The following is a 23,059-nucleotide window of genomic DNA, read 5'->3' as shown; positions in this document are numbered from 1 at the left end:
ACCACTTGCCCACTTGATCCTGTCCCATCTCACCTCATCAGATCTCTCTCCCCTTGTCTTGTGCCTATCCTAACACACATCTTTAACTGCTCTCTCTCTTCTGGCACTGTTCCTGCTGACCTTAAACATGCCACTGTAATACCTATCCTGAAAAAAACATCTCTTGACCCGTCCTCCCCCTCTAACTATCGTGCCATATCCCTGCTCCCTTACTCATCAAAGCTTTTGGAAAGACTTGTCTTTACCCGTGTGTCTCACTTCCTTAATTCCAACTCTCTCCTTGACCCTCTTCAGTCTGGCTTCCGCCCTCTCCACTCTACTGAGACCGCTCTTATCAAAGTGACTAATGACCTAATCTCCGCTAAATCCAAAGGTCACTACTCCATATTAATTCTCCTTGACCTCTCTGCTGCCTTTGACACAGTTGATCATGCTCTCCTCCTTCAAACTCTTCAATCACTCGGTCTCTGTGACTCTGTCCTCTCTTGGTTTTCCTCCTCTCTCCCAACGCTCATTTAGTGTCTCCTTTTCCAAGGATACCTCCTCCCCTCGCCCTGTCTCGGTTGGAGTTCCCCAAGGCTCTGTCCTTGGTCCCCTTCTATTTTCTCTTTATACTGCCTCTCTTGGAAAACTTATTGCCTCTTTTGGATTCAACTACCACCTGTACGCTGATGACACTCAGATATACCTCTCCTCACCGGACCTCTCCCCGGCCGTCCTGCAACGTGTCACTGCTTGCCTCTCTTCCATCTCTGACTGGATGTCGTCACGCTTTCTCAAACTTAACCTCTCTAAAACTGAACTCCTTGTCTTTCCTCCTCCTAATACTGATCCTCCTCTCTCACTCTCCCTTCAAGTCAGTGATATCCACATAAGTCTATCCCTACAAGCGCGCTGTCTTGGCGTCATACTTGACTCTGGTCTCACCTTTGAGTCTCACATCCAGTTTGTTGCCAAGTCCTGTAGGTTCCAACTCAAAAACATAGCCCGCATCCGCCCTTTTCTTACGCAAGATGCTACCAAGGAGCTTGTCCATGCTCTAGTAATTTCCCGCATGGATTACTGTAACCCTCTCCTGATTGGTCTCCCCAAAAGCCGTACTGCCCCGCTACAGTCTGTAATGAATGCTGCAGCTAGACTGATTTTCCTATCCAGTCGGGCCTCTCACACCTCGCCCCTCTGCCAGTCCTTACATTGGCTCCCTGTATCCTATAGGAGTCAATTCAAAGTGCTAACCCATACATTTAAAGCACTGAACAATTCCAGCCCCTCTTATATCTCTTCACTGATCCAGAGGTATGCCCCTCCTCGTACCCTCCGCTCTGCCCGCGACCACCTCCTGACCGCTGCTCGCACCCGTACGGCCAACTCACGCTTGCAGGACCTCTCACGGGCGGCTCCTCTCCTATGGAATAACTTGCCTACTGCCATCAGACTCTCCCCTAGTCTTCAATCATTTAAGAAGGGCCTTAAAACCCATCTCTTCAGGAAAGCGTATGGCCTCCCAGAGTAATCTCTCCCTTACATACCTGTCTCTTGCTCTCCTATGGGATAGTGCTTTGCTCTCTCCTCCAGCTCTGCTTCACTCCTACTTGATATTTCCTATCCTAATGTATCTAATACCCCACCTCCTATAGACTGTAAGCTCATTTGAGCAGGGTCCTCTTCAACCTATTATTCCTGTAAGTTTTCTTGTAATTGTCTTATTTATTGTTACATCCCCCCTCTCAAAATATTGTAAAGCGCTACGGAATCTGTTGGCGCTATATAAATGGCAATAATAATAATAATAAAAAGGAAAATATTAAAAGGGGCTTACATAACAGAGTTTCCCCCAGGGTCTGCGGGCTAAATATTGGGCAAATGAGTATTTGTATTGATAACGTACAGCAGAGGGGAAATGGTATGGGGGCCAGGAAGCAGAGGTGTTGCAAAAGGGGAGCAGGTACCAACAAGTGCAGGGTTCAATGGGGCGCAAGAAAATTTCCAGATTTTCTTTAACACATCCCACAGTCCTGCCCTCTCCAATGGGCTGGGGGGCAAATTCTAGATCAATGGCACTAGTTATAAAAATGTCTTCATGGACTGCGGAACGGAGATGGCAGGACCGTGGGTTGGGGAGATGTAAGGGAGCTTCTGGATTGGCCCACCAGGAACTTTCATATTATTATTATCGCCATTCATATAGCGGCAACAGATTCCGTTGCGCTTTACAATATTATTAGAGGGGGGGGGGGGGAATTTAAGTATAAATAGGACAATTACAAGAAAACTTTTCAGAAACGATGGGTTGAAGAGGACCATAGCGAGAGGGAAGTGCATTTTAAGCTGGGGCTGATAGGCTGCCAACAATAAATCACTTAACAATCTTCACCCCCCAAAAAATGATAGGATTTAAAGTCCCAAATAGTTCTTGGCACATACTCCAACCATGGTAAAATATAAAGCTTTGATTTATTATTGCTTTTGTTACACAGCAGAACCCGTCAAAATATACATTTACAAATACAAACACCAGAGAATAAATCATCTCTAAACTCACACCCAAACTTTTCAGGACCACAGTGCTTGGGCCCTAGAGGAGGTTAAACAGAGTCCATGTGTAACAACTTACAAGATCAGTCTTCCCGTGTTTGATGTGCCCCTTCCTGTGGGGCCATCTACTATTAGAGGATTAATCTAAAGAGACATCTTGGAATGAATATAAACATATAGAAAGAGATGGTGTATCTGAAGAGGAAGAATCCAATGGTAAATACACCCGACCAATCATCATACTGTGGCTGGTATAAAGTCATAATCCATTAAAGTTTTTGACCCAAATAGTAAAAATCCCCAGCTTGTTCTGGAAATGTTCGCTCTGCTCAACCCTAAGGTCACAGGGAATCATATTTGTGTAGGGTCTTCTCCAGCTCGTCGCTCACCCTGCGGTAGAAGATGATCTGCTCCTTCAGGTAATTTTGGAGTGCTTGCTTAAAGTCCAGCAGCCTTCTCTGGTGGAAATGGTTAATCTCCGCCTGCAAAGCAAAGCCCACCACACGACAGCGCTTGCGTATGCCATCTGCCTCGTCCTGTTCCATCCGCCCTTCGTCACTCATCCTTTGGCTATCCTTTACCTTAGCGAACGCTCCTTTCAAAACAAACAAGAAAGGGGTTAAATCAGGTCCTTACATGTCTATATTAATTACCTTTCATTTCTTACTACAATTACTTCTTCTCAGACAAGGTTATTCATCAAAGTGTGAATTCCACATAGAATTAACATTTTTGCCTAAAATGGAACCTTCACTTTGAAATTGCGGAAATATCTATTGATTCTCGGTCCTTATGGTTACATTATCACTCCACCAACTCACTTAATGCATAATCTACATCATAGCCAAACAGATGGAGGTGCTTTAGAATGTTAACTGCATGTCCATGCAGGTTTAGTTTATAAAAGTGCAAATTTCGCTATCTCTTCCTTATTCTTAGTCATTTCCCCTTTCTTTCTGGTTCTATTCTATGTTCATTGTTGAGGGTTGTTTACCTTCCTTCCCGATACCAAAAATGCAGATTTAGGTGCAATACCTTTGGACCAACTGCATTTTGATTCTGCATTGTACTGCTCCCTTAACGTAAATAAAAAGTGGGGGGAAAAAAGTGCAAATATCTTGAGAAATCAGTATTTTTTATAAAACATCTCAGCAACTCCTCTCAACTATCAAGCAGACATCTGGGGGGGTTTCCTGCCTCACTTACTTTGAACTCAGGGACGCTTTTTTTTAGTGCAACCTTTGACTATAAGTCTAGCTTGCTTTTGGATGCAATCGGAAATATGGAGTTAGACAGCAATTTTCACATTCTTATCTTGGAAGCGTTACGTATCATTTCCTAGCACACTCATGTACTACTATTGCAGACATAAAAAGGGTAGCGCAAAAAAAAATTGTAGTGGTGATTGCTATGGCGATTGACAAACTGTGCCATTTTTGTCCAGTTTACAAAACGGTAAATAGTAACTGGAGGCTGATATCAGTGGAGGCAGTCATGAGTAACATGAAGACATTAACGTTTTTAGCTTCTATAATCTACCCACTGTTGGGATTAGTGATTAAGGGCACTAAATATGACGGCTTTAGTTGGTCAATACAGTTATCACCTTCATTAAGTATATTTCCCTGGCCAATGTTTGATCACTTACAAACTACAAAAAGTTTTATGCAGCAGACAAAAGGCTCAGGACATACCTTTCTGTAGGTGAATGATATCGGGAAAATTGGATAGTAAGCCCTGGTACAAGGACAGAGTGTCTAGTAGACGAAATTGGTCATACTTGGGCTGTTCGGCAAACATCTCCCCAACTTTTTCATAAGTTTGCCCAGTGTGAGATATGGCGCTCACTAGCGGTTCTGAGCCATAAGGAGGATCTAACTGGAAGGAGGTGCTGAGGCCTTGTAAAGCACCTCCTAGCCTTTGGAATTCCTTCCGAAAGCCACCCAAATGCTTACGAGCCAGTTCAGAAACTACACCGCTCATCTGGAGTACACTCTCATCCATCTTCTTGGAGAAGGCTTTAAATACATCAACTCGTTCCTCTACATCCTGGAGATCCTGATGCTCACTAGGGATTTGTAGTGTTAGTAAGAAGCTGGCTCCAACCATTTCATCACGCTCCGCTCGCCTCTTTCCAGCCTTCCACTGTTTCTCATCATCTCGACAGCTCAGAAAATGCTGGAAAGCTTCATACTGGGAGAGAACTGGGTGACTTGTCATGTGGTTCATCCATAAAACCAGCCTGCGTTTGCGCTTCTCAATGAAGTCCTCTTCAAATCGACCTGTTGCCTGCTTCTCCGGTAAATGGGGAACAGAGATAACTGTAAATTTGTGAAGCAGGCGGTTGTAGAGCCAATCAAAATGCTTGTAGCGTCGGTATACTGGTGAATTTGTGTGGTCTGGAGTCAGTCTGTAAAACCCAGAAGAGAGAAATGTCTATTATTATTATTATTATTATTATAAGTAGAGTTATTATATTGCAGAGTGGATTGAAAGTGGCAGCATTGAAACAAACTATTTTTGTCACATAAGGATCATATATAACAGGGTAAAGGCAAAATAAATATAGATCATAATTAAGGGTATTTGTCTAGATTGCTATGGAACTTATCAGAATGCAAAACATACTATTCTCCAAGGAGTCTGAAAAACAAAGACCCCCAAACTATCCCTCCTCCTCAGCTTCTAGAATACATCTATGAAGTGTGACCTAAAAAAAGAGTGGTTGTAGAGTGGTTTCTGCAGAAATGTAAACGGACAGAATGGAGCTTTAGTAGAAAACTGTGTTTGTCTGAATTTTGAAAGACAGTGAAGAAGCAATGTGGAAGATAAGCAGGACTTGTTTCAATTGCTTTGTAAACATCTTGTTACGAGTGTAGGGTTTTACTTTCTCAATAGCAGAAACACAAGGTCGTAACAGAACTATCAATGTATCCAAAATATAACAAAGAATGTGGGTTTTGGAATTGAGGGGTGCAGGTACAGTTTAATTCCAGAGTTCGATCACGCAAATATTTTACTTGATACCAGTAGCTAATTTAGTCACTAAATTACCCTTTTTTTATTACTCAACTATTAACAGTATGAACTTCCAACGCTGCAGGAACCATAGCCTTATAGATCGTTGCAAACTAATTGAGATGTGCATGTGTCAACTTAGAACGACAGATGCCCACCATCCCAGGTGACACTGGCAGACAAAAAGGAGTTTTGTCACGCAACCTGCTGTATGGCATTTTGACACAGAAAGCATGCTGTAGTTTCCTTTGAATGCACAGTCTCCCACACCCATTGTTCTTTGCAATTCATAGTGACACACCAACTGCTCTTATTCTAATGCTGTGATTGCACAAACAGCACACCCACAAAACACACAATTTTCAACAAACCCTCCATGTCCACACATAGGACAAATATCACACTTTAGCATCTTGCAATTCACAACAATCTGGTGTTTAGTAAATAAGCTCCATAATTCAGTGTGTACATTCGTAGAGGAGTATACAAATATTTACATGAAATTGACATCCCAGGCAAGTCAACTGCCCTGATGAATGAACTATGGAGGAAATGTATTAAAAAAAAATAATAATAATAATTTAATAAAACTAACAACGATAATGATTCCTGCATGATGTGTGTTTATTGTTAGACCCTGAGATTGGCTGAGTTTTCTCAACCAATCCAATGTCTCTCAGTGTTCACAATGGGAGAGTTCTGTATATCCAGAAACCTCTGCAGGACAGAGGTATATGAGATATAGTTAAGCGATCACAATTTAAAAAGTGAATAGTAGTCACGATGTGGCTTCCACTTCAATTTAGAGACCATACATTCATTTATTGTGTTTTTTTTTTTTTTTTTTTTTTTTAAAGATGGCAGCATGAGAAACTAGAAGAGATCCCTTACAAATAGCCAAGTACTTTCATTGACTACGAACCTAGAAATTAATCAACAGGTCGATGTACAACTTCTCTTTGTCCAGCGACGAGCAGGCGCTAATGTGCATGCGCTGCAAATGCCGCGCATGCACATTAGCGCCTGCTCGTCGCTGGACAAAGAAGTTGTACATCGACCTGTTGATTAATTTCTAGGTTCGTAGTCAATGAAAGTACTTGGCTATTTGTAAATAGCTAATCAATGCTTTCCTAGAGTGTGAGGACGTCCAGCGTCAGTCACAGTTTTTCGATAAACACACCAAGGTCTGTTTTTCGATTTAGGAAGTGCCTCCAGTGGCTGTCTGGTACACAGACACTGTAGGCCGACTTAGTGCTGCAATGTAAACATCACACTCTCTCTGGAACTGCAATGTCTGACAATGAGCTGAGTGGTCTAGGTGCCTATAGTGTCCCTTTAACCCCTTAAGGACCAAACTTCTGGAATAAAAGGGAATCATGACGTGTCCCACATGTCATGTGTCCTTAAGGGGTTAACTACGTGCTATTGTTATGCTAAGGTACTGCATCAGAAGAAAGTCCCTTTGTTTCACATGTACATATAGAGATAATTATAGAATAACCCCTATGTTGGGGGGGGGGGGGGGGAGTAGCTTTAGCCGATTTCAGGTGAACTATCCAGAACTCTGTCCAGTAGAGTGCAGCTCTAGTAACAACTAAGATACTGCGTAGAAGCCTTTAAACTCCCAGAACCCAAGAATAAGAAAAACAACAAGCATATAAAAAAAATGTTTTTAAAAAATGAAAATGATGAGAATCTCACTGTATGGTCTCTTTGATAAAGTAAAACCGGAGCTTCTGTATTGTGCCCGAGCCGGACAGGTCCTTGTGTGTAATTTTTGTATTAAGCATAGCTCAGGATTTTCCAGAAATTAAATTACTAATTACTTTGAATTATTTCGGATCCGGTTCTAGCAGAGCCACAATTCCTGTGAAGGTTATCAAGTTACCAATGATTGTATTACACTGTTTGAGTAGGCATACATTTAAAAAGGTAACTCAAGATGCCTGATTGAAAGTCCCGATGGTGGTCACGAGTAATTGAGAACACAGGGTAGTGCTGGTAGGTTTTGGCACACCTTCATGGCTTATTTGGGAGAGGGGGTGTTTAGGCTTTTAACCCTTTAAATCCACAATTAAAAGGAAGGAGCCAGGATGAGAGGTTAGCCAGGCACGTAATGTATAGAGTTGGCAATGTTTAGGAGGTAGACAAACTACATGGAAAGGTAAAGAGGTGCAAAACACGTATATTATATATTCTACACATAGGCTTACATACACCTTACATACACCTGTAGAATTACACTGACACCTACTATACCTGCACCCCTACATTTCACAAACTGACACCCAGTGTACATATACCCTTAAATCCACACACTGACACCCAGTATACACTGAAAAAGAAAGGGAATTGGGGGCACATCAGGAACATGAACTTGGTGTCTCCGTAGAGACTTGCATTTAAACAAAATACAGATTAAGGTACGCACACAAATACACAGTTTTACATGACTACTGAAAGTCATCCATCTCAGCAAACAAATATGGGGATATGACCATATCATCTAAAGTCCACCACTACCCCAAAATTGGTGGGTCCTACACTCAATTTTAACGTGGGAGGGCTGTTGCATGGTTCCTTAATCTGTATCTAGTATACAATGAACAGCCACAGCATTAAAATCACCTGCTTAATATCGTGTAGGTCCCCAAAGCAGCCCTGATGCATTGAGGCATGGACTTCACAAGTCCTCTGAACGTGTCCTGTGGTATCGGGTACAAAAACATTAGCAGCAGATTCTTAAATTCCTGCATGTTGCGACATGGATCAGTGAACACCACTGCTATGAAGGGGTCTATGTGGCCTGCAACAATCTCTAGGTAGGTGGTACGTTTAGGTGGTAAGTGACATCCACATGAATGCCAGGACCCAAATCATAACACTGCCTCTGCCGGCCTGCCTTCTTCCCATAGTCCATCCTGCTACCATCTCTTCCCCAGGTAAATGATGCACACACACTCAGCCATTCACCTGATCTAAAACAAAACGCGATTCATCAGACCAGGCAACCTCCTTTCACTGCTTCATGGTTCAGTACTGACACTCAAGTCCCCTTTGAAGGCAATTTCGGCAGTGATCCAGGGTCACCATGACCACTCTTACAGTCCTGCAGCTACGCAGCTCCATACACAAACTGAGATGCACCCTTCTGTCATGACCAACATTACATTTTTCAGCAATTTGAGCTACAGTAGCTCTTCTTCGCGATAGGACCAGATTGGCTAACCTTCATTCAATCCTACAATCCTACAGCGAAGAGCTTTATATTGTGAGAATCACAAGACGCCCATGACCCGGACACCGGTTCACCGTCTGTCCCTCCTTGCACCACTTCTGGCAGGTACTAACTACTGCATATCAGGAACTCCCCACTAAACTTGCCGTTTTGGAGATGTTCTGACCCAATATTCTAGTCATCACTATTTGGCTCAAGTCAAAAAGTCACGCAGATCTTTTCGCTTGTAAATTTCTCCTGCTTCCAACGCATAAGATTAAATAACTGACTGCCTAATATATCTCACGTCTGACACGTGCCTCTGTAACAATATTATCAATGTTATTCACTTAACCTGTCAGTGGTTGTAATGTTGTGGCTGATCAGTGTGCATTCCTTTAAAAAGGACCATTCCACACCCACAAAGCATTTCACCTAAGGAGTATCGCATCTTAAAGGGACACTATAGTCACCAAAACAACTACAGCTTAATGTAGGTGTTCTGGTGATTATAGTAAGTCCGTGCATGAGTTTTGAATATTTTTTTTTTCTGAAAAGGCCATGTTTACAATAAAAACAGCAACTTTTGGTTTAGATATAACCCAATAAAAAAAAAAAAAACCATAATTATATTATTACATTTGGGGGTATATCTAGTAAATAGTGATTTATTTTTTATTGTGGAGTGTATTGTGGAGTATGTCTCTGAGATATTAACAATGATGGCACAGTCCCAGTTTAGAAATTGCCCTTCAAGTTTGAGCTGGCTAGAGTGAGGTTTCAATGAATGTCAATGGACTGCGTGAGTTGCAAACAAATGGTCATATTGTGAAAACTATCCGGACTATGGCTTAGCCGTGGACATTTCTAGTGGCAGCAGGGATAGCTGAACGTTTCGATATAAGATTTGTGTAGGTGGGCTTGAAAATGAAGGAGTGGTGGCAGTTTACCATTTGGCGAAACGTTCCACAAAGTAATAGCAATCCAATCGTGAACAATCTGCACGTTTCGGTATATTACGGTCTATGTAGTGTAAAAACTGTGGGAGGAGTTAGGGTGGTAAATTTGGCTATAATAATAATAATAATATATGTGTTAGATAACAGTAAGTGGTCTTGCTATGCAAGAACACTTAATAAAGGCTGCTTTTAGGATTATCCAAATATGTGGATTAAAGTGACAGAGATGCTTTAATAACCAATTAAGCTCTTCTCTATTGAAATAAAAACTTAGTAGTAAATCTTTCTATAGTTAGATAAAGTGCAATATATTTCTGCCTCGCCAAGCACTCAATGGGTTCATTCTAGGGCTTCCATTTAGTTCCAGGTTTGTAAGGATGGGTTGTGAAAATATTACCAGAACATGGGAGGAATGTTTTAAATGCTGGCATCAAACTGTTTCTGCGGATCTCAGCCCAGCAGTAAAGAAAAAACAAACAAAAAGCATGTGACAATTAAATACCTATTTAAAGCAGAGATGTTTAGCCTTTACCAAGATATATTAAAGAAACACTATAGTCACCTAAATTACTTTAGCTAAATAAAGCAGTTTTAGTGTATAGATCATCCCCCTGCAATTTCACTGCTCAATTCACTGTCATTTAGGAGTTAAATCACTTTGTTTGTTTATGCAGCCCTAGCCACACCTCCCCTGGCTATGATTGACAGAGCCTGCATGAAAACAAAAATGGTTTCACTTTCAAACAGATGTAATTTACCTTAAATAATTGTATCTCAATCTCTAAATTGAACTTTAATCACATACAGGAGGCTCTTGCAGGGTCTAGCAAGCTATTAACATAGCAGGGGATAAGAAAATCTTAATTAAACAGAACTTGCAATAAGGAAAGCCTAAATGGGGCTCTCTTTACAGGAAGTGTTTATGGAAGGCTGTGCAAGTCACATGCAGGGAGGTGTGACTAGGGTTCATAAACAAAGGGATTTAACTCCTAAATGGCAGAGGATTGAGCAGTGAGGCTGCAGGGGCATGTTCTATACACCAAAACTGCTTCATTAAGCTAAAGTTCTTCAGGAGACTAAAGTGTCCCTTTAAGTGGTGGGAGTGATATTTAAGTTAGACTCATTTTAACATATCACATTTTAGGAATGAAGAACTGATGATCCAAATAACCTCATTTTTATTTGTAAATCAGTATGTGTTGTGCCAACTTTTGGATCAAGGGGAGAAACGGAACCAATACAACTACGTTTATAGCATGTTTTAATCCTACAAAGCACTTTCCAGACACCATGAAGAATAAGATTGTTGTATTATGAAATGAAACAAAACAAAAAATGCATGTGTTTTATTAGGCACATACTGTCCTCTAAATGTACAAATGCTTGCAGTGGTAGATTTTAATAAATCCCTGCAGAACACTCATTCCAGCTATCTGGAATATAACGTTCTTCTAATTTGCACATTATGGAGATTACACTATATATAGTTCTCTTTAATAAAACATTCCAACCACCATAACCACTACAGTGTGCTGTAGTGGTAATGATGCCATGGGTACCCTGGCGCCCCACAATGCAAGTAACAAAACCCAATTTACCTGGGGTCCATGCCCAACAGACCCCAGGTAAATTATCAAACAGTTGTTCAACTAATTGACCATTTACATTCAGGGGTGGGTGCACCAGGGCAGTCCTGGCACCATAACCACTACAGAACAATATATAGAGGTTATGGTGCTTAGAGCTTCCCTTAAACCACAGTATTGAGGGTGTTGTCCTTGGAGACATTACGCCAATATTCTCTGTCTCAGGTCTTGCAGCATAGCACAATAGTGCACACAGTCTGGTTCACAAAACGTTACATAAACTGATAGAAGCCAAAGTTTAGCCGTTATCGGTTTAGTAAGCTACCCCTCTATACTTGTGTCCTACATATACTGTAGTATAACCCTCCTTAGAATGTGAGGTCCCTGATTGGCAGAGTTTATTCCTTGTCTGGGAGAGGTCTGTTTGCTAAACCAGTTGCCTGTTTCAGTGTTATAGTTTTTAATTACATTTTAGTTGTAACGATGGTTATATATATATATATTTTTTTTTTTTAGGCAAAATCATCATTCAAATAATACTTTGTTTGTACCATACAGCACAGGTACAAGTGTAAAAACTCCTGATCCGCCGTCTGGGTCCTCACCTGTAAGATATGTAACTCTTGATTCCTTTGAACTTGGTCTGTTTGGTTGGTTCCTCCACGGAGCAATTGAAAGGATAAGGGCTCCCCTTCCACTGTGGCCCTTTGCTTCCCATTTCTATTAGATGGGTTTCACCAACTCTACCGAACTGGGGCACATCGCCAAGTACAAAGGCTTCCACACCAGATCTCACAAAACTAGAAAATCTGTTTAAGTTTCGACCTACTACACTTCCCCTTTTACCACTAGCCACACTGTCCTGACGCTCTAGTTGGGGCCGTGGCCGGTGTGCATTCTCTGGCCTGGGGTAATTATGGCGTGGTGGCTGACTATGGGGCACTCCGTTAGAGCCAGTGGGTTCTTCTGCTACAGACTGCCCATCATCCCAATCGTCCCAGTCATCATCATCCTCTTCATCGTCATCATAACTGCCATGGTGGGTGGCGGTGGTAGTGTTGGTATCGGTGTAGCTTGACTGGTGCCTTGAGTAATCTACCTGCACAGATTCAGAGCGTGGGCGTACGATCTCCACATAGGATGCAGGAAAGAGACCTGTCTGACCACGGCTGTTTGTCCCCTGAAGCCATCCGTCGAGGGACACATCACTGAGCAAGTTCAACTCCTCATTCTCCACAATGTCAATCTCCTCTTTGTTCTCACTCTGAAAACTGTAGAGCGCACGGGCCTTGAGAGCCATGACAGCAGGCACAAATCTGCAACATTAAATGGGAAGACATTACACAAATATCCCAGAAACAATAGCTCACAAATATAGACAAATCTAGACTATCAGGGTCATTCAAAAGTACATTTTAAATTTTAGGCCACAAATAGCAAAATTGGAAACAAAATTCCAATTCCAATTTCAGTTCACCTACTTTGCCCTCACAATGTTTAACTACAGACACGGAGTGTAATTCACGAATCCCCAAATATTGGCTAAAATAAACACAAATGGGATAAGTTGCTAAATCTTTTCGGATTTATGCCTCAGTTTTTCAATTCATGAAAATCCTGAGTTTAGTGAATAAGTAACTTGCGTCTTAAGTGCAGATATAAGCTCTCGAGTCACCACAGCACTCAAACGTGTCATGGGAGAAGCTATGCGTCTCTTAGCCCATACAAGTACTTGTACCAACACAAGTGACAGAGAAGGAGGGAGTTGTAATTGAATTGTCAAATTTTAACAACAGAAAGAAAAGAGCTCAACTATAATTCAAAGAATACTCTGCTCTACCAATAATGAACACACTGGGCAAGGATTATAAGAGAAGCTCAGCAATGCCATAGAATGTTATGGGGCGTACGGTTTCACTGTAGAAACACTTCCAAAAGAAGCGGCTTTTTATTTTGTATTATTTTTAATATATTGTTTGCAAACGCATATATGCGTACATACACACATCAAAATGTTCACTGAAAATTTAAAAAAAAAAAAAAATATTAATTTTCAAGCTAATTGTAAGCTGGAGCAGATTTCTTTTTAATACATTATGGAGATCGTATAAATTAAAAATAAATGCATACTTTTTTTTTTTTTTTTTTTTTTTTAATTCCCTTTTCAAGGTCTCTCACATGTTGCAAATCAATAGGCGTTGCAGCTTCGGCAATGACATCCTAAAGGATCAGCAAGTGGCTTAGTCAAATCAGATCCTCCCTTTACTTTCAATGAGTGTCATAAACCTCTTTGCACAATTTATTTATCTAGTTCCTTATGGATACTATACAGCACACAGTATACACCTGGCCACAAGAAACTAATAATAATAATAATAATAATAATAATAATAATAATAATAATAATAATAATAATAATAAATAATAATAATACATTTAAAAAAAAAAACACAAAAAACACCACAGTCAAAAATTACTTCTTATTTTGTTTAATAAAAACATACCATATGTTTATTTGAAAAAAAAAAAAAAAAAAATAATAACGTTTTTTTTCCCCCTTTAAAGGATCACTATAGGGTCAGGAATACAAACATGTATTCCTGACCCTATAGTGTTAAAACCACCATCTAGCCCCCCTGGGCCCCTCATGCCTCCATAAATATAGTAAAAATCCTACTGTATTCAAGCCTGAAGCTGTAACGCTGCATGCTGTGGGACTCAGAAAAACAGGTAGTCTCCTGACATCATCAGAAGTGGTAGCTTGATCCAATCACAATGCTTCCCCATAGGATTGGCTGAGACTGACAAGGAGGCAGATCAGGGGCAGAGCCAGCATGATTCAAACACAGCCCTGGCCAATCAGACTCTCCGCATAGAGATGAATTGAATCAATGAATCTCTATGAGGAAACTTCAATGTCTGCATGCAGAGGATAGAGACACTGAATGTTTGGATGCATTTTAAGCAGCCATGACCCCAGAAGGATCTCTAACCAGGGCCGGCGCATCCATAAGGCGGCACAGGCGGCCGCCTTAGGGCGCACCGGCTCTGGGGGCGCAAGATTTCGGTGACCGGCAGGAGGGAAGCGCTCCCTCCTGCCAGGTCACCTTCTGGACCCCCGGCGGGCGGCAGCAGTTCTAATGAGAGGCGGCGAGGGAGCTCTAACCTGTCTGCTCTGCTCCCTCGCGCGCTGTGTGCTGATTCTGTGGGAGCCGGAATATGACGTCATATTCCGGCTCCCGGCATCAGCAGACAGCCCGCGAGGGAGCAGAGCAGACAGGTTAGAGCTCCCTCGCCGCCTCTCATTAGAACTGCTGCCGCTCGCTGCACTGAAGCCCCACTGGACCCCAGGGACACATCCACACCAGCTCTCTCCAGGTAGGGAGGCTGGGTGGATATTTATTATTAATTTGTGTGTGTCTGAAAGTGTATGTGTGAGTGTGTGTGTGTCTGAAAGTGTATGTGTGAGTGTGTGTGTGTCTGAAAGTGTATGTGTGAGTGTGTGTGTGTGTCTGAAAGTGTATGTGTGAGTGTGTGTGTGTGTCTGAAAGTGTATGTGTGAGTGTGTGTGTGTGTCTGAAAGTGTATGTGTGAGTGTGTGTGTGTCTGAAAGTGTATGTGTGAGTGTATGTGTGTCTGTGTGTGTCTGAAAGTGTATGTGTGAGTGTATGTGTGTGTCTGTGTGTGTCTGTGAGTGTGTGGCTGAAAGTGTATGTGTGTCTGTGAGTATGTGTGTCTGTGTGTGTGTGTCTGAAAGTGTATGTGTGTGTGTGTCTGTGAGTGTGTGTGTCTGTGAGTGTGTGTCTGTGAGTGTGTGTGTCTGTGAGTGTGTGTGTCTGTGAGTGTGTGTGTCTGTGAGTGTGTGTGTCTGTATGTGTGTGTGTCTGTATGTGTGTGTGTGTGTCTGTATGTGTGTGTGTGTGTCTGTATGTGTGTGTGTGTGTCTGTATGTGTGTGTGTGTCTGTATGTGTGTGTGTGTGTCTGTATGTGTGTGTGTGTGTCTGTATGTGTGTGTGTGTGTCTGTATGTGTGTGTGTGTGTCTGTATGTGTGTGTGTGTGTCTGTATGTGTGTGTGTGTGTCTGTATGTGTGTGTGTGTGTCTGTATGTGTGTGTGTGTGTCTGTATGTGTGTGTGTGTCTGTATGTGTGTGTGTGTCTGTATGTGTGTCTGTGAGTGTGTGTCTGTGAGTGTGTGTCTGTGAGTGTGTGTCTGTGAGTGTGTGTCTGTGAGTGTGTGTCTGTGAGTGTGTGTCTGTGAGTGTGTGTCTGTGAGTGTGTGTCTGTGAGTGTGTGTCTGTGAGTGTGTGTCTGTGAGTGTGTGTCTGTGTATGTGTGAGTGTGTGTATGTGTGAGTGTGTGTCTGTGTGTGTGTATGTGTGTGTGTATGTGTGTGTGTATGTGTTTGTCTGTGAGTGTGTGTCTGTGTATGTGTTTGTCTGTGAGTGTGTGTGTGTGTGTATGTGTGTGTCTGTGAATGATTGTATGAATGTGTGTGTCTGTCAGTGTGTGAGTGTGTGTTTGTGAGTGTCTGTCAAATCAGTGAGATTATGTTTGTGATTGAGTGTGTGCCTGTCAATGAATGAGTGTGTGTCAGATCAGTGAGTCTGTGTCTGTCAGTGACGTCTGTGTGTTTGTCATTGAGTGTGTGTGGCTGTTAGTGAGTGTAGCGTGGCGGAGCGCAGTACAGGAGCTTCTGTTTCCTGTACCTGGTCACTGAGAGAGCACTTCCTGTCAGTCCAGCCAGCTACAGAAAACTGAAGCTCCTGTAGAGGGTCTGCTCCGCAACGCTACAAGACAGGTAGGAGGCATACCAGGAAGGGGAGTGTGACCGCTAAGAGGTGGGGGGTGCACCAAGGGACAGAGAGGGGAGGGGAGAGAAAAACCAAGGGACAGGGAAAGGAGGGGGGAGGGGAGAGGAACACTAAGGGACGGGGAAGAGGGAGGGGCTGGTTAGGAGGCACATAGGTGAAGATGTTAATTTTAGAGGGGGGGCGGAAAAATGCATCTTCGCCTATGTACCCAAAAATCCTGGCACCGGCCCTGTCTCTAACAGCTATGTAAAGAGTGACCAGTGAAGTTATCACTAGGCTGTAATGTAAACACTGCATTTTCTATGAAAAGACAGTGTTTACAGCAAAAAGCCTGAAGGTAATGATTCTACTCACCAGAACAAATTCAATAAGCTGTAGTTGTTCTGGTGACTATAGGGTCCCTTTAATTATATATGTAATCCACAGACTTCAGATGGAAGGAGTTTCCAATCACAATTTTTCCCCACCATAACATTTTTGGTTTTTGCTTCCCAAGCACTACCAAGCCTCAATAACAAACCAGTAACCAACCTCATGCTGATGATTTGCATTAACAATGAAACAGCTGTCCATGAGTGGTTCACTGGCTTTGCTTCTTTTCCTAAGTTGTGTTTCAAAGCTTGTTGTATACAGCAAACACAGACTCAGAGGAATCCATGTTTAAAATGGAATGAGGCAAAAATGTGATTCTTTGTTAAAGGGACACTCCAGGCAGCCCTTTCAACTCACCTGGTTCCAGCGCCGGGAGCCTCGTGAAATGACGAAATAGGAGGGCGCGAGCAGGGAGCAATCAGACACTTCCATTGCTCCCTTGTGCGCATGCGCGGCTTCGCAACACATGCGCACACACTTCATAGGGCAGCATTCATGACTGACTGGCTCGCTGTCTTTGCCTGCCCCCTCTCCTCTGCCCTCTCCTCTGCTGACAGGCAGGAGAGAGAAGGCACGCACACAGTGCCTTCTCTCTCCTGCACACGACAGACGTATTTAAATACGACTGACATGTACATGGCCTTTTTAGGGCCATACATGATAGGAAGTCCCTCTGGTGGCCGTCTGAGTGACGGCCACTGGAGGTATTCCTATCAATGTAAACACTGTATTTTCTCTGAAAATACAGTGTTTACATTAGATTGCCTGCAGGGAGCTATAGATCTCACCTGAACAAATACATTAAGCTGTAGTTGTTCAGGTTACTATAGTGTCCCTTTAAGCCAATTTGTATATCCCCACCCAGAATCTTTTGCGGTAGTAACATTACTGCAGATTTGTGATTTCTGTAGGAAAAGCAAGTCTTATGGCTTGACTGGTGTGCAGATGTTTGTTTAACATTGTATTATAGATAGATAGATAGATTTTTTTTATAGCAAAAAACAAAAAGGTTATGGTGGGGAGAAAAATGTGATTAAAAACCCCTTCCACCTGAAGTCTACGGATAGTTAAAGTGACACTCCAGGCACCCAGACCACTTCTGCCCATTGGAGTGGTCTGGGTGCCAACTCCCACTACCCTTAACCCTGCAAATGTAATTATTGCAGTTTTCATAAACTGCAATAATTACCTTGCAGGGTTAAGTCCTCCCCTAGTGGCTGTCTACTAGAGAGCCACTAGAGGGCACTTCCCGGGATCATAGCACAGATTATATGTGCTATAGCGTCACTGGACTTCCTCACTCTGTGTGAGGACCTCCAGTGTCGCTAAAATCCCCATAAGAAAGAACTGAAAAGCATTTTCAATGCTTTCCTAAGGAGAGAGGTCTAATGCGCATGCGCGGCATTGCCGCACATGCGCATTAGGTCTACCCAGCCGGTGGGCGGGATCAGTTTCTCCTGCCGGCTGATGTAATGAAGGGGAGGAGCAGCAACGTGGGACATGTCGCTGCATCTGGTAAGTGACTGAAGGGGTTTTCACCCCTTCAGCAAACGGGGATGGGAGTGGGAGGGAGAGGGGACCTGCAGTGCCAGGAAAACGGATTGTTTTCCTGGCACTGGAGAGTCCCTTTAATACAATGTTACACAAACATCTGCACACCAGTCAAGCCATAAGACTTGGTTTTCCTACAGAAATCACAAATTTGCAGTGATGTTACTACCGCAAAGGATTCTGGGTGAGCATATGCAAATTAGTTTAACAAAGAATCACATTTTTGCCTCATTTTATTTTAAACATGGATTCATTTGGGTCTGTGTTTGGTGTATATACACACAGCTCAAAATTCCCACAAGCACTTGGCGAGTGAAAATTTTGCCCTGGCAAGTAAAAAAAATTCAGCCTTGATAAGTGTGTCATGGATCCACCATGATTGCAGTGTCAAGCAACTTTTAACGATTAGTCAATAGAGAAAAAGAAGTAGGTTTACTTATCTAGATTTAACAAATATGTATTTGTGAGGTGTGAAAATTTAAATCCACACCTCCCTAATCTGCAACTGGGCGCCTCCGTTGTAGCTTCCTGTCAATCATTGTTATTAACTGACCTTTGCACCTGGCAGCCAGCACAGAGAAAGCACACACAGAATAGATTTCGATTTCTCCAACACATTTGCAATTCAGGCTGTACCTGAAATCTACCTTAGAGCTACACATGGGAAAGGGTGTAAGGGGGAGGGGAAGAGTTAAAGGGAAGTAAGTGGTCATGGTGCTTGGAGTAACTTATTTTACTTACCTGGTTCCAGCGCCGGGAGCCTCATGAAGCCGCGCCCCCTATTTCGTCAAAATGACAAAATAGGCGGGCGCGAGCAGGGAGCAATCAGACGCGTCATTGCTCCCTTGTGCGCATGCGCGGCTTCGCCGTACATACTTCATAGGGTGGCATTCATGGTGTGGCACACGGTGTGCGCGGCCGCGAGCTGAGCTGACTGACAGCTCAGGGTCTTTGCCCGCCTCCTCTCCTCTGCTGACAGGCTGGAGAGAGAAGGCGCGCACACAGTGCCTTCTCTCTCCCGCACACGTCAGACGTATTTTAATACGTCTGACGTGTACAGGGCCTTTTTAGGGCCCTGCATGATAGGAAGTCCCTCTGGTGGCCGTCTGAGTGACGGCCACTGGAGGTATTCCTATCAATCAATCAATGTAAACACTATATTTTCTCTGAAAATACAGTGTTTACATTAGATTGCCTGCAGGGAGCTATAGATCTCACCTGAACAAATACATTAAGCTGTAGTTGTTCAGGTTACTATAGTGTCCCTTTAACACAAGTCACAGGTGATTTTTAACGTATTATTCAGTGATGTAATTTCCAAAAAAGTGACATTTTCCCCTTAAGTTCCATATTCCTATTATTGTGGCCTAACGCCACGTGCAATATATTAACCTAAAAGATTCAAATATTTCACTGCGGTTTGACACTGACCTCTTTTTAAATGTGCCCAACACAATTAGTGGATTATTTTCTCTTTACTTTTAAATAGGCACTCCAGATATCAGAACCACTCCAGCTCATCAGAGTTGTTATGGTGCTGTAAGTCCACGGGTACCTTCCCCCACTTTTTTTGTCCCGAGCTCCCATAGTTCACCCCTTTTTTGACTGCACCAATAATGTGTAAACTACAGGCTGAGAGTAGTAAGTTGGCTGTTATGGTTTTAAGTGTTCCTTTAATATAAGGAACTTTTTATTGACTAAAACCTGTTTAGGACCTCCATATATTTGAAACATGCATTTGTCCGCCACATAATTTTTAGTGTTTAGTTCATGAAACCTAAAATGTCTTAATACCCTTTTATATAAAATGTTTAAATTGTGAGACAGGGCTTCCACTTTACCTGCTTACTTGTCAGTGGTTTGGGAAAAACTCGTCACACAAGGTAACCGCCATATGGAAAGAAGCAACACAAGGTTACCTGATACACTGGTTTCCAGAACACATATCACTCCCACATGTTGGGCCTTTGCACACGAATAATGCTGCCTGGAGCATGCAGAATACATGTTACTAAGCAGACGTCAATTCATTAATCAAGCAGAGATTCCAAATGGAATGCATTGATTAGTTAATCAAATTTCTTCCTGTAGCATATGAATTCTGCATACTAAAGAATAGATGGCAGCCAATTTTAGCACGAAAAAAGGGACGTGTCCAGGATGTCACGGTGAATCCGGCAAGTCTAATTACTACCTTTAGAAAAGCAACATTCCAAACAAGAGAAAATGGCACTAAATCTGGACCTGTTGTATTGTTTGGTGAAATGAAAAGTTTCTAAATTGTGTTTTTTTTTGTTTTTTAATGAAAACAGCCTAAGAATTCAATAGCTCTGTTATATTCAAAACCTTGAAATTTTGGCCCAAAAAAATATTTTCTAAATCAGTGTTCAGTGTATAAAACCCAAGCAACTACCGACTATAGCGCCTTATAGTGGATATAGTTCCAGAAGTGCCCTGGCACCCCCACTGTAAGTAGTTGTAGTGAAATTGCTTCAGAATGGTTTAACTTATTACCTGGGTGCCACGGGTCGCTGCTCCCTGCCTCCAATACTTCCATAAAAAAAAAATAAAAAAAAAAATCAGGAAGTTCCTAAGCAGGAGCTTCCGTTAGCTCTGTTAAACTTAATTCTGCACAGCTGGCTCTTTGTCTGAAGTAGTGGAGGCAGGGAAGTGTGCGGTGAATCCCAGGTAAAAAGTCAAACTGTTATAAAATGGGTTGATTACGTACAGTGTGCGCCACAGTGGTTATGGTGCTCTGAGTTTTAACAAATGAATGCATAGAGTGTGCTTTAACCCCTTAAGGACACATGACATGTGTGACATGTCAGGATTCACTTTTATTCCAGAAGTTTGGTCCTTAAGGTGGAATCTAGTTACCTTCATGTTATACCTACGATGAAGCACGTTTGAGGCACAAACCAAGCATTTCAGGTCTGTACACGTTTATTCTTGCTGTAAACATTTTTTTTTACTGACAGACATTAAATATGGGAGTTTAATCAATAAATATTGAGCTGCAGAACAATAACAAGTGCTGACTAAAACACAGTTGAGTTATTCAGGTGGCCACAACTTGCTTACAGCTTTTTACTAGAAATATGGGTTTTATTCTCAAAATTTTTAAATCAAAACATCTAAACAGGAAACATAGCTGTTACAGAATTGTGTCCACTTTTGCCACAGCACCTTACAGTAAACCCCCCAAAAAATATTTAACAGGCATAAAACTGCCTAACGTAGGAGTGAGTAAAAGACATGGCTCCCAGAGGTGGAGGACTACAATTCCCAAGATACTCTGCCACAGTTTTGGGGTCTACCTTTGGCCTACCCTTATTTAAACACAAATTGCAAGCATAACTAAATTTTTTATACTATAGAAACCTACACACACCCCATGATAGCTGTAAACCACACATATAAACCTGCTCACTGCATTCCTGAGTTTTACTGTTGCAGACTGTAAATTCTTTGAAATAATAATTGACTCCTGCATGTGGGATTCACTTGACGCCTTGTAAAACTATATGGCTAAAAAAAAAAAAAAGAAAAATGCAACCAGGGATTAAAAAATTAAAAAAAATCCTCTAGCCTATAGATTTACACTCTTACTGAATTCTGCATAAAGGCAATGAAATAAATAATGTATAACACAGCAATGTCTGAATACACAATGATCTGTATTGTACACTAAGAATACAAGGACACAGCACAGGGACAGGATACATTTCCAAAGCATATTAGTTACACAAACAGGTATGACTAAGTCACAAGCTGTGTTTATGGGACTAAATCCAAACACAGGCAGGACAGGACAAAAAACACAAAACACACACACAAAAAAAAAACTGCAACTCACCCCAAGGCTGATCAGCCTGCTGATTCAAAAGGGACCCTTTATAAAAGTGCAAATATTCCAGGTACTCGGTAAAAAAAAATATTTTAGAAGATCAGATGAGATCTTGCCAGCAAAAACATTCAGATCCCAGAATTAAAGGGCGGAATTCTCAAAATTTCCATGATCTTATATAAAAAAAAAAAAGCATAAGCCAGACAAATCCAAAATATTAGGCTATATGATTCCTAAGTTTTTTCCCAGTTCTGCCTTTGTTGAAATGAGAGTTCATGGTGCTCAGGAAGAGGGGAGAATCCAATTTTGCTGATTGCCGAAAAACATGTCAAACTTCCCTTGTGATGTAAAGAGTCAGAACCTCAGGAATTCAATCCTGAAAAAAAAAATAGATATATTTCCGCTTACAGGGAACAACACAGCACATCCAGAGAGAGAGGGAGGGGGGAAAGAGGGACACCGTGGGGACGGCTGGAAAACGTCCTAAATAAGTATATCAAAGTGATCAGCACTCTAGGGAGACCGGAGACCCCTCACTGTGGGGAAGGGGTCTCAGAGATCAGAGTTTAAGGTCCAGCAAGAAGAACATAAATTGATTTTCCAAGCAATCTCTCCAGCCAGCAGCAGAGTTCTTAGAGTTGATACACAGCGTTCTAAGGAAGTTAATGGCTAGTTACCTTCAGCATGGAGGTATACAGAGGGTGTGACAATACCCATCCCAAACTACATGGGGGATGGGAGATCTCTTTAGACCTCTGGGGTTCTTGTTAGGAAACTCACAACACCCTCTTTTCTTGCTACTGCTGTATTATCCTAAACCCCTCCTATTGTTCATCCCTCCTTCTTATAGGAGGTGCTAGCACTGTGCAATGTGTCTTATTGGATTTTGTGCAAGCTGGTTCACAGCTATGAGCTCTGGTGTTCCATTTACTGCAGCAGCCCATATTCCCATCATTAGCTAAATATCCTTCCTGAGTCTGGAGTCTGGTAAAGGGAAAAAGATGGATTGCTCTGCTGTTAAATGAGTTCTTTTCACGCAACTACTGGTTGATGGTTTTTGTCTCCTAAAATGTACATCTTATCATTTCTACAGATCATTCCAAAATCATTCATTTAGGGGTTTATTCACTAAACAGTTGCAGGATTATTCTTTAATAAATA

General features: G+C 42.0%; 1 protein-coding gene across 1 annotated transcript; it reads right to left on the bottom strand.

Annotated features, from left to right (window-relative positions):
- Positions 1-2,435: 2,435 nt before the first annotated feature.
- Positions 2,436-22,748, bottom strand: SNX33 (sorting nexin 33). Its single transcript, XM_063449327.1, has 4 exons — positions 21,908-22,748; positions 11,921-12,631; positions 4,230-4,945; positions 2,436-3,130 (listed from the first exon to the last, which is right to left on the bottom strand). The coding sequence occupies exons 2-4, from the start codon at positions 12,613-12,615 to the stop codon at positions 2,877-2,879; spliced, it is 1,665 nt and encodes a 554-aa protein (XP_063305397.1). The 5' UTR covers positions 12,616-12,631; positions 21,908-22,748; the 3' UTR covers positions 2,436-2,876.
- Between the last annotated feature and the right edge of the window lie 311 nt (positions 22,749-23,059).

This window comes from Pelobates fuscus, chromosome 3 (assembly GCF_036172605.1).
Source record: "Pelobates fuscus isolate aPelFus1 chromosome 3, aPelFus1.pri, whole genome shotgun sequence".
Lineage (NCBI taxonomy): Eukaryota > Metazoa > Chordata > Amphibia > Anura > Pelobatidae > Pelobates > Pelobates fuscus.
The sequence above is the reverse complement of the archived record's forward strand: the minus strand, read 5'-3'. Positions and strand labels throughout refer to the sequence as shown.